At 42.4% G+C, this 13,001-nt stretch overlaps 1 protein-coding gene across 8 annotated transcripts in view; it reads right to left on the bottom strand.

Moving 5' to 3' along the window:
- Positions 1–5,298: 5,298 nt before the first annotated feature.
- Positions 5,299–13,001, bottom strand: part of cadpsb (Ca2+-dependent activator protein for secretion b) — a 168,885-nt gene continuing 161,182 nt past the window's right edge. For all 8 annotated transcript variants that reach the window (XM_060918307.1, XM_060918306.1, XM_060918301.1 and 5 more), the window contains 2 exons: positions 12,161–12,265; positions 5,299–5,560 (listed from right to left, as the gene is read on the bottom strand). In XM_060918307.1, the coding sequence (XP_060774290.1) occupies positions 5,384–5,560; positions 12,161–12,265 (282 nt within the window). In that variant the 3' untranslated portion in view covers positions 5,299–5,383. The remainder of the gene's footprint in view (positions 5,561–12,160; positions 12,266–13,001) is intronic.

Raw genomic sequence — 13,001 nt, forward strand, 5'->3', positions numbered from 1 at the left:
GACCATTTGGCGGCTGTCCAGATGGCAGGACAGCAGCCAACCTCTTCTCTCCTCTCCTCTCTCTCTCCCCCTCCTCCTGTGTCTCATCCTCGCCCCGTTCCCCCACTGCGGAGGCGGGGGCCGGCACCACCCCAACCGGCCCGCCGCACCCACGGTGCCTTTCCGTTTCTCCCTTCTTTGTCTGTCTCTCCCCCCCCTCAGGTGAGTGAGCCCCAGAGCACTAGTGCGGAGAGGAATCCCGGGCCGGTTTGCTGGCGCTGCGGGGAGCCGGGCCACCTCCAACAGCAGTGCTCAGTAATGGAGGTGGGCGCGGTGGTTCGGATCCCCAACGTGCCAGGAGCTGCCCTCGATCGGGCCGGAGCGTATCGCATACCGGTGAGTGTCCAAGGGGATACATATCAGGCGTTGGTGGATTCTGGTTGTAATCAGACCTCAATCCACCAAAGCCTGGTGCAAGACGAGGCATTGGGGGAGCACAATTGGTGAAGGTGTTGTGTGTGCACGGGGATGTTCACAACTACCCTCTAGTGTCGGTCCACATTCTTTTTCGAGGGGAAAAATTTATAGTAAAGGTGGCGGTTAATCCTCGCCTTACCCACTCGATAATTTTGGGGACTGATTGGCCGGGATTTGGGGAATTAATGAGTCATCTAGTGAAGAGTGAGTCCTGCCGTAGTTTAACAGGGGGAGGTCCTGGTGTCGCATTGGCGGGAGCAGCTGTCACAGAGCCGTCTATGTCATCTCCGCGTCAGAGTGAGGAGCCGCCAGCTCCTCCTCTCTCTATTGGGGAATCCCTCGCGGATTTTCCATTAGAGCAGTCGCGAGACGAGACTCTGCGGCATGCGTTTGACCAAGTGAGAGTAATCGATGGTCAAACTCTCCAGCCAAACGCCACCCCGTCCTTCCCCTACTTCACAGTTATGAAGGCTAGATTATACCGAGTGACACAGGACACTCAGACTAAAGAGCGAGTCATGTAGCTTTTGATTCTGAAGAGCCGCCGGGAATTGGTATTCCAGGTGGCTCACTTTAATCCCATGGCTGGACACTTGGGGCAGGATAAAACACTAGCCTGAATAATGGCCAGGTTCTATTGGCCAGGGATTCGCGGCGATGTCCGTAGGTGGTGTATGGCGTGCCGCGAATGCCAGTTAGTAAATCCAGCGGCCATTCTAAAAGCGCCTTTGCGCCCTTTCCCATTAATCAAGACCCCGTTCGAAAGAATTGGGATGGATCTCGTCGGGCCATTAGATCGGTCAACATGAGGGTACCACTTTATATTAGTTCTGGTGGACTATGCAATGTGATACCCAGAAGCGGTGCCTCTTCACAATATCTCAGCACGCAGTATTGCAGAAGCGCTCTTCTGCGTCATCTCCCGAGTTGGAATCCCGAAAGAGATTCTGACCGACCAAGGCACCTCGTTTATGTCATGTACACTGAATGAACTGTATGGGTTGTTGGGTATTAAGCCAATCCACACCAGCGTGTATCACCCACAAACAGACGGTTTAGTTGAACGGTTCAATCGCACCCTCAAGAATATAATTAAAAAATTCATCAGTGAGGATGCACGTAATTGGGGTAAATGGCTTGAACCCTTGTTATTTGCAGTGCGAGAGGTCCCCCAAGCCTCCACGGGGTTCTCCCCATTTGAATTGATATATGGGCGTAAGCCGCGCGGCATTCTAGATGTGCTGCGGGAAAATTGGGAGGAGGGACCTTCACCAAGTAAAAATTAAATCCAATATGTTATTGACCTGCACACAAAACTCCACACACTCACACACCTAACCCAGGAGAATTTGCGGCAGGCCCAAGAACGACAAACCCGCCTGTACGACAAGGGTACGTGCCTTAGGGAGTTCGCACGGGGAGATAAAGTACTCGTGCTGTTGCCCACATCGAGCTCCAAATTGGTCGCCAAGTGGCAAGGACCCTTTGAGGTCACACGGCGAGTCGGGGATGTTGACTATGAGGTGAGGCGAATGGACAGGGGTGGGGCGCTACAGATTTACCACCTCAATCTGCTCAAACTCTGGAACGAGGAGGTCCCCATGGCGTTGGTGTCGGTGGTTCCAGAGAAGGCAGAGCTGGGGCCGGAAGTTCAAAAAGGAACATTGGCATCATGTACCTCTCCGGTCCCCTGTGGAGACCACCTCTCCCCGACCCAACTCGCGGAGGTTGCCCAGTTGCAGACCGAGTTTTCGGACGTGTTCTCGCCCCTGCCCGGTCGCACCAACCTCATAGAGCACCACATTGATATGCCCCCAGGGGTGGTAGTGCGTAGCCGCCCTTACAGGCTACCCGAACACAAGAAAAAAGTGATCCACAGGCCGAGGGCGCAGATGGTCATGGCAGACTTCTTCTCCCATCGGGGGGGGGAGTCGGCTGCAGGCCGGACGGCCGCCCGGCCTGAGTCGGGCGGTGGGGTTTTTTGGCAGCGGGGGCATGGTCAAGCGTCGGTCTGTGACCGGAGGGCGGAGTCAGGGAAGGTAAGTGGCAGAATCACTGCACCTGAGGTTAATTATTGTGTTTGTGTGTCTTCCCCAGTGACCGCGCCCTATTTAAGGAGAGAGAGCGAGAGCAGAGGGAGCGCTTTCTCCCCAACCAGACGACTTGTGTGTGTGCGCGTGCGTGTGTGGCTGGGAGAGTTAAATTTCCATTGAAAAGTGAAAATAAAAGAGTTTTGTGAACTCAGTTCTGGCCTGCCGTCCTTCTGTGCTCCACCCACCCATACGAACTGTCACAGTTGTATTGGCAGTGTGTTTTGTATCATTGCCTTCCTGCATGATGAAGTTCCTTCCAATCAGATAGTGATAGAAATATATTTTTGTCATGCTTGAAACTGGTACAGGCTGGTCTGATTGCTGCTTGTTTTGGTTAAGCTAAATCCTTGAGATTTATCTTTGCTCACACATTCTGCTCTCTGCTAAATGAAGGTTATGTTGACCAGTAACATATTTCTTCTTTTTATAAGACTACGATCCTGATGGGTGATGTAATGGTACATCATGTCTCTCATACAGGAGTGTAGTCTAAACCAGTGATGTAATGCTTCGCTTCATCACCCATTTATGTTATACATAGATAACTTAGTTTCGTCAATTAAATCATCATCATCATCCAATCTCAGAGCTACAGCACACTCTTGAATGTGAATATATACTCATGTTTGTCCTACAATAAACTGAGAAACATCTTTGAGCGTCTGTGTCAGTGAATGCTTCTCCCGGATTGATCCATGAGGCAGAATCTCTTAGGGGGCAGAGGTCTGCATTCCGACATCATACTTTGTCAATTCAACCTCCTTCACTACAGACAGATCAAAACCTAAGAGATGGTTAGATCGGATGCATTTCTCTGTAAATTGGCAGACAGAATGTTTCTGTCGAATTCTGAATTCATTCTGCTGCTACCATCATAAGTGGCATCATCAGTAAAGGTTAATGAGCCAATTCCACAAGCAATCATGCAAGCCCAAATCATGACACTAAGTCCACTGTGCTTGACTGATGAGCTTGCATGTTTTGGATTATGAGCACATTCTTTCTTTTTCTACACTTTGGCCTTTCCATCACCTTGGTAGAGGTTATCTTAGTTCCAAAAATTTTTGTGGCTCATCTTTGTGTTTCTTTGTAAATTCCAGTCTGGTCTTTCGATTCTTACAGCTAATGAGTGGTTTGCAGCTTGTGAAATTGAACCTGTATTTCTGCTTTCAAAGTCTTCTTTGAATGGTGGATTGTGATACCTTCACCCCTGTCCTGTGGAGGTTGGTGGTGATGTCACTGACTGTTTGGAACACCTGTCAGTCATACAGTATATTCCAATATTTTTGATCACTTGAAAAATGGGTGGGTTCAAACCAAATTGTTGAACACATCTAGCTGTAAATATCTGGAAATGAAAGCTGAAATTCTGATCTATCATCTCATATTCATGTTTTGATCCCAAACCCAAATGTCTTCAGTGTATAGTAAAAACAGTGAATATCAATAGTGAATTGACCTTGCTGTTCCAGGACTTTCAGAGGGGACTGTATATACACAGTGTATAAACCAAATACATCGAAATGCTTGTTGGTGCCTGCAATGCTGAGCTTCACACACCTCATTTGTTCTGTTATGAGAAATGCACATGGCTTTCATGTTAGAGTTCATGTATGTTATCATCAGACTGAATGTATTGACAATAAAATGTAAAGCTTTTTTTAAACTCACAGACATAGGCATTGAGCATATTTGTACAGTTATATTTATTGAGAGGCCACAGCTCTTGCATATAACAACTGTTGGCTTTGATAAGGCAAACGCAAGAATGAATCCACCAGCTAACTGACACAGAAAAGAAAAACATAGAGCTTTTGGAGAAGGTAGAACCCACAGGCATGCAGTGATGGCTCAGAGTGCAATGTACAGCTGTGTATATACAAAACAATAGAGAGACCCCCCAGAATGGCACATATCTCTGGCTATGTATATAATAACCCAAAACATTGCTTTGAATAGAACATAAAAACCAAAATGGCAAGAATCGCTTTACTTTGTAAAAGTTAAACCAAACAAAAATATATTATTTGGTAGTCATTTCTGACATCTAAATAAAAGACGTCTCCAATGAGATATCAAAATGGAGCTAAGAGAATATTGCCTTTCTAGAATACCAATTCATATTAGTTTTAAGATGAAGGTCAGACAATGTCTTGTTGGTGAAATGCAACATAAACATTCTCATAAGAGTCACAGAGCCTCAGCACAATTAAAGAAAAAAAATCCTTACAATTTTTAATGAGAATGTGCAGACACAGAGGACATTTACAGTTAACAACTTTTAACTTAAGTACAGAGGTTCATTTTCAGTTTTGAAGCAGTTGGCATCCACTTTAAAAACAGACAAGACAAAGAAAAGGATTCATACACTCATCTTTTACGACAATGTACCATTAATGTATGTAAGAGTACGTTAAAGAAGCGCCATATATGTTATTGTATTGGACAGGGACACACCTAATAATCTCACTCGACATTGTCAAACAAATGGTACTCCATATTGCTTAGGAACACATAGAAATAAATCCCCAAATAAATTAGTCCAAAAAATTGTGTTTTTTCCATTCTTTATGACATAACACACCTAAAATAGTCAGTCATGTTCTTTAGAACTCTTTTTTTAATATTTCTTTTTACTCATTAATTACTATCTTTTTCTTGACTTTAGCTCTGTTTGTGGGCATATCGAGCAGATGATGGGAGGTCCTAGGGTGGCTAACTGGAGTAATCAGAGTGGGTACATGCATCCTCTTTTACCAGGCTATGGGGAAAGGGTAGGGTGGTGTAGGGGTCAGAGAGGCTCAGGTTTAGAGCACACCACATGGCTTGGTGCTCTAATCATCCTCCTCATCCTCTTCATCGCTGTCCTTCATGGTAATGCCCTGCATGCCACCCTCTCGGACCGAGGCAGTAGCCTCTTCCAGAGTGAGCCGGTTCCGTACCGTCTCGTACATCTTGCTGTTCAGCGTTGAGTCAAGAACGCCTTGCAGCCTAAAATCTCGATATTTTTTCTACAAAGCACAAAAAAGTCAAATACTACTGAACACACTGTACAAGTCTAATCTTTAACGATTATGTATTTATACAAATAGATATTTCATGTATATTTAAATATTTTGATATTTACAATGCCCTTAATGAAAATATTTTAAAAGAATAGAAGTGTATGAGTGATATTTTGAGTAAGTATACTGTTTGAGGACACACATGCAAAACTGATGTGTTGTAAGCAGGGAAAATGGGCAAGCATAAGGATCTGAGTGACTTTGACAAGGACCAAATTGTGATGGCTAGACCAGTGGTTAATGCACACCAAAACTGGTGCAAGGAAGGACATCCATTGAACCGGCAACAGGGCAATGGGTGCCCAAGGTTCATTGATGCACGTGGGGAGTGAAGGCTAACTCACCTTGAACTCATTGTCATATTCCTCAAACCATTCCAGAGCAATTTTTGCCACATGGCAGGGGTGCATTATCCTGCTGAAAGAGACCACTGCCATTAGGAAATACCATTGCCATGAAGGAGTGTACTTGTCAAACTAACATCCACATGAATGCCAGGACCCAAGGGTTCCTGGTGCCTCTGCCAGCTTGCCTTCTTCCCATGGTGCGTCCTGTTGCCATCTCTTTCCAGGTACAGTGTCTTCCAAAAGTATATTTTGTCCCCCTTGGTATTTGTCCTGTTTTGTTAAATTACAAGCTGGAATTAAAATGGATTTTGGGGGGGTTAGCACCATTTGATTTACACAACATGCCTACCACTTTAAAGGTGAAAATTGTTGTTTTATTTTGACACAAACAATAATTAAGATGGAACCCCCCCCCACAAATCTGGAGTGTGCATAGGTATTCACCCCCTTTCGTATGAAACCCCTAAATAAGAGCTGGTCCAACCAAGTCACTTCATAAGTCACATAATTAGTTGATTAAGATCCACCTATGTGCAATCAAAGTGTCACATGGTCTGTCACATGATGTCTGTATAACTCAACCTGTTTTGAAAGGACCCTGACTTTGCAACACTATGAAGCAAGCAACATGAAAACCAAGGAGAACTCCAAACAGGTCAGCAACAAAATTGTGGAGAAGTATAGATCAGGGTTGGGTTATAAAAAAAAATCCCAGACTTTGAATATCCCAGGGAGCACCATTAAATCCATTATAGAAAAATGGAAAGAATACGTCACCACTACAAATCTGACAAAAGAAGGCTGCCCACCAAAACTCACAGACCGGGCAAGGAGGGCATTAATCAGAGATGCAACAAAGACACCAAAGATAACACTGAAGGAGCTGCAAAGATCCACAGCGGAGATGGGAGTATCTGTCCATAGGACCATGTTAAGCTGTACACTCCACAGACTGGAGCATTATGGAAGAGTGGCCAGAAAAAAAGTCATTGCTTCAGAAAACACATTTGGAGTTTGCCCAACAGCATGTGGCAGACTCCCCAAACACATGGAAGAAGATTCTCTGGTCAAATGAGACTAAAATTGATCTTCTTGGCCATCATGGGAAATGCCATGTGTGGTGCAAACCCATCACCCTGAGAACATGATTCCTACAGGGAAGCATGGTGGTGGCATCATCATGCTATGAGAATATTTTTCATCTGCAGGGACAAGAAAGTTGGTCAGGACTGAAGGAAAAATGGATGGCACTAAATACAGGGCAATCCTGGAGGCAAAACCTGTTTGAGTCAGCCAGAGGTTTGAGACTGGGACATTCACGTTCCAGCAGGACAATGACCCTAAACATACTGCTAAAGCTACACTGGAGTGGTTTTAAGGGAAACATTTAAATGTCTTGGAATGGCCTAATCAAAGCCCAGACCTCAATCCAATTGAGAATCTGTGGCATAATTTGAAGACTGCTGTACACCAACACAACCCATCTAACTTGAAGGAGTTGGATCAGTTTCGCCTTAAGGAATGGGCAAAACTCCTGGTGGGTAGATGTGCTAAGCTAATAGAGAGATACCCCAAGAGACTTGCAGCTGTAATTGCAGCAAAAGGTGGCTCTACAAAGTATTAACTTTTTTTCTTTTCTTTTGGGGGGGGGGGGTACCTATGCACACTCCAGATTTCCGTTTTTTCATCTTAATTTTTGTTTGTGTCACAATAAAACAACAATTTTCACCTTTAAAGTGGTAGGCATGTATAAATCAAATGGTGCTAACCCTCCAAAAATCCATTTTAATTCCATCTTGTAATGTGACAGAACAGGACCAACATCAAGGGGGATGAATATTTATGCTAGCCTGGCAAGCCAGACTAAATGTGAATATTTAGTCTGGCCTCGATCCGTAGACATTTCCTAAGGGGGTGGGAGGAACAAACCGCTGTCTTTCAAACTGTCTCTGTGCGTATAGGCCAATGCTCTGACCAATCAGCGCAACAGTGACTGTGATGTAGTCAGAGCGACAGAAAGCAGTGGGGGAGGCCTTGAAATAAATAATTTTTCAAAATGCGTATTAATTAATAAACAGGTTCTAGATATTAAGAAGTTTGGAGATAATTACCACAAGTTTGGAGTCTGTACCACATAACTCATTTTTTTTCAAGTGTTTTTCAAGGGTTTGCTTAAACAGTTTTTGAGAGTTTTTATTTAGTGGTGTTTGGTGAAATAATTTCCCTTAAATTTAAAATAACGGGAAAATAAGAAACAATCAAAAAGTAATGTTTCAAAGCTGTTTATTAATTCTTCGTACTGCACAAACTAGCCCCCTCCTTTTGGCTACCAGCGGAACCAGCTGGTAGATCAGACTTTTGCCATAGCCAGTCGGCAAAACAGCGAAAACGTCCTTCTTGAAAAGGAATGAGCGGAGAGCCTCTTCCTGCTCATGTTTCAACGAAAACTCCAAGTCTAATTCTTCTAAAACTGATTCCAAAGCGGAGTCAAACTAGTGCTGTTCACTAGCCCGTAGCCATCTTTCCTGCTGTGCTTTCTCCAGCGTCGCGCAACTTTGTCGTCACTCCTGCAAAAGCCCGCCCAAAGAATCCAAACAAAAACCTTGCGTTGTGATTGGCGGGCACGATTTGATGCCCGGTGTGTTTTTGTTTATATGGTGCGAGGCTAGACCCACTCGCTAGGCAAAAATATTTTTGGCCGCTAGGCGGGTGGGTCTAGTTTACTAGGCTATATTTATGCAAGACACTGTAAGTGATGCACCTGGCTGTCTACATGATGTTAAAGAAAATGTGATTTATCAGACCAGGCCACCTTTTTCCATTGCTACATGGTCCAGTTATGATGCTCCCACTGTAGATGCATTTGGCAGTGGACAGAGGTCAGCATGGGCAGTCTGACCGGTCTGCGGCGACCCAGCCCCATATGCAGCAAGCAACAATACACTGTGTTCTGACACCTTTCTATCATAGCCAGCATTATCTTTTTCAGCAACTTGTACAATAATAGCTCTTCTGTTGGACCAGACCAGACAGGCTAGCCTTCACTCCCCGTGTGCATCAGTAAGCCTTGCGGGCCCATGACCTTGTCACTGGTTCACCAGTTGTCCTTCCTTGGACCATTTTGGTAGTTACTAAGCATACAGGGCAAGCATACTGGAAACACCCCACAAGACCTGCCAATTTGAAGGTGCTCTGACCCAGTTGTCTAGCCATCATAATTTGGCCCTTGTCAAAGTTGTAGATCCTTACATTTGCCCATTTTTCCTGCTTCCAACACATCAACTTTGAGAACTGACTGTTCACTTGCTGCCTAATACACTGCCTCGCCAAGAAATGGTTTGACTTCACAGAATGTTTAAGTGATCTCTGATCATGGTCAGTCAAGTTCTTTTTTTCTGAATTCTTAAGCCAATTCCAGTCATTTCAGCAATATCCTTAGTTGAATTCTTTGTTTGAGGCAGGCCAATAAGTCGACCTTTCAAAAACACAGTAACATATTTTCCATGGCTATAGGATACGTCTTCCAACATGGTTGTTGAAGAAATGAGAAGCTACTCACTGCATCAGTTAAAATAATTGTTGCCAGCTGAAACATATTAATCACTGCAGTAATTATCCAATCAAAGGCTCTTAACTATTTGCTTATTTAAATCCAATTGGTGATTTAAAAAAAAATATATTTTATTTTTTGTGGCCAGGCAGTGTTATTCACTTTGCCTGTTAATGGTCACTGATTATGGCTGACAGTATACAGTATTTTTTCTGAATTATTGGCCATTTCAGATCAGTTTTGTCCCTTGTGATTCTTTAACCATTTATGCGTTTGGGATCATTAACCTGATGAAAGCTCAATAAATCACCGAATATCCAGGCAGAGGCAACCTAGTTTGGACTGAAATATAATGATAGTATACAGAATTTATGATGCTTTTATAAATACTAATGTATTTTTAATATCCATTGCATGGTCTTTATTGTGTTGGGTGTCCTTATGATGATGGATGACAGGGATTTTACAGATGTGCAATTTCACATTTATGCCCCAAGAAATGGTCCGAGGCAGCAATAGAGTTTCTGGTGCCTGAGAGCAATTTAAAAGTTATCATTTTTAAGGATAACAGTTTGTTTGAATTTAATTTTAAATAATCCTTAGAGGTGTCAATAAATGTAGCACATTTTGGAGAGAAAATATCATTATTTAAAATAAAAGTTCTTATGAGACTAATGTGAGGACAAAAATAAGTGTGTTTGTTTGGTTTTTTGCTATTATTTCAGTAAGAATTTTGAATGAATACATTTATTCTACAGTGGTATGCAAAAGTTTGGGCACCCCTGGTCAAAATTGCTGTTACTGTGAACAGTTAAGCAAGTTGAAGATGAAATGATCTCCAAAAGGCATAAAGTTAAAGGTGACTCATTCCCTTTATATTTTAAGCAAAAAAAATTTTTTATTTTCATCTTTTACATTTTCAAAATGACAAAAAAGGAAAACAGTCTGAAGCAAAAGTTTGGGCACCCTGCATGGTTAGTACCTACTAACACCCCCTTTGGCAAGTATCACAGCTTGTAAACACTTTTTGTAGCCAGCTAATAATCTTTCAGTTCTGACCTGGGTGATTTTCACACATTCGTCCTTGCAAAAGGCTTCCAGTTCTACAAGTTTCTTGGGCTGTCTTGCACGCACTGCTCTTTTGAGATCTATCCACAGATTTTCAATTATGTTTAGGTCAGGGGACTGTGAGGGCCAGGGCAAAACCTTCAGCTTGTGCCTCTTGAGGTATTCCATTGTAGATTTAGGTGTGTTTTGGATCATCGTCTTATTGTAGGACCCATCCTCTTTTTAACTTCAACTTTTTTACAGATGGTGTGATGTTTGCTTCCAGAATTTGCTGGTATTTATTCGAATCCATGCTTCCCTCGACCAATGAAATGTGCCCTGTGCCACTGGCTGCAACACAACCCCAAAGCATGATAGATCCACACCCATGCTTCAGAGTTGGAGAGGTGTTCTTTTCCTGGAATTTGGCACCCATTTTTCTCCAAACATACCTTTGCACATTGCGGCCAAAAAGTTCTATTTTGATTTCATCAGTCCACAGGACTTGTTTCCAAAATGCATCAGGCTTATTTAGATGTTCATTTGCAAACTTCAGACGCTGAATTTTGTGGCTCGGACGCAGGAACGGTTTTCTTCTGATGACTCTCCCATGAAGGTCATATTTGTTCAGGTGTCACTGCATAGTAGAACAGTGCACCACCACTCCAGGGTCTGCTAAATCTTTCTGAAGGTCTTTTGCAGTCAAACAGAGGTTTTATTTGCCTTTCTAGCAATCCAACGAGCAGTTCTTTCAGAAAGTTTTCTTCATCTTCCAGACCTCACCTTGATCTCCACTGTTTCTGTTTGCTGCCATTTTTTGATAACATTACAGTCTGAGGAAACAGCGACCTGAAAACACTTTGCTATGTTCTTGTAGCCTTCTCCTGCTTTGTGAGCATCAATTATTTTATTATTCAGAATGCGAGGGAGTTGCTTAGAGGAGCCCATGGCTGTTGATTTTAGGGACAAGTTTGAGGAGTCAGAGAATTTATACGGCTTTGAAATCTGTATCATCTGACCTTTCCTAATGAAGAATTTGAACAAGCCACAGCTCAATAAGCTAATTAAGGTCTGGAACCTTGGTAAAAGTTACCTGAGAACTCAAATGTATTAGGGTGCTCAAACTTTCACATGGTGTTCCTTTTTCTTTTCACTCTCCAATTGTACAAAACAAAAATAATACACAAATCTTGCAGAAAACGCTGAAAAGAAATGTGTCGTTTTTACCTTTATGCCTTTTAGTGATCAGTTCATCTTCTGCTCACTTAACTATTCACAGTAATAGACATTTTCAGTAAGGGTGCCCAAACTTTTGCATGCCACTGTATATGACCATTTTGTTATTCTTTCGCAAAGATGCCAATAGAACATCCATGAATTACAAATATGAACTGATGAATATTAATAAGTAAAATTGATATTAAATAAAACATACCAAAATACAATTCTTATGGAAAAAAAGAAAAGTGGAAGAGGATGCTCAGTTTCTGCACATGGTTTATGAGCATTTTAAGGTTTTTTATTATTATTATTATTATTATTATTATTATTATTATTATTATTATTATTTTTCCAAATGCTTCATTCCCATGTACACAGTACCTTTACAATCCTGATGAGGATTTTGAGCTGGTAGACATGGAGCTGTTGATCCATTCGGTCAGTGAGCCAAGTCCCCAGCAGATTCATGGTGGCTGTATACCATTGCTGTAATGCACACAAACACAGCGTTCTCCAGCAAAACACACACACCCACACACACCCACAAACGAACCCATGCAAGAGACTAGAATGTCTGGACATATATACATGTATATCGGTTTACATTGCATACATACACAGATGTAGTCACGCTACAGTACTCATGACTACACATGAATATTCACTCTCGGGTACAAAAACATACCTGCACCCACAGACACACATCTCATACACACATACAACACATGCAGAGACAAATATAAAGGCACACACACACACGCGCACAAAAACACACAGAATGCATACCACCACAGACAGTCACACCCTCACATAGCACTAGGTTAGTCAAGCAATTTAAAATTAATTTACAGAGGCAGCAATATGACCATCTGCAAAAAAGTACATAAATCATGCATTAATTAGTTGCATAATTAATAACAAAACAATTCTTAGTGTATTTACACAGCATAGTCTGAATTCTAAACAGTTTAGATCAGAATTCTTAAAATAAAGCCTCAATTATTCAGATTCCGATCCAAGGGAATTAAAATGTGAATAGTTACAGAAAAAGTTTAAATCTGAAAATATGACTTTTCTGATCACTTTTGGCCTGTGCAAACAGAACTATGCTGAATATGTTCAACGAACCCCTGAAATGAAATTAATTTTCCATGCTATTAACTTTAAACTCAAATATTCTGCAAACATCCCCGAATTCAACAGAACATTCTTCAAGTCAAAG

The sequence above is a fragment of the Neoarius graeffei genome, chromosome 4 (assembly GCF_027579695.1).
Source record: "Neoarius graeffei isolate fNeoGra1 chromosome 4, fNeoGra1.pri, whole genome shotgun sequence".
Lineage (NCBI taxonomy): Eukaryota > Metazoa > Chordata > Actinopteri > Siluriformes > Ariidae > Neoarius > Neoarius graeffei.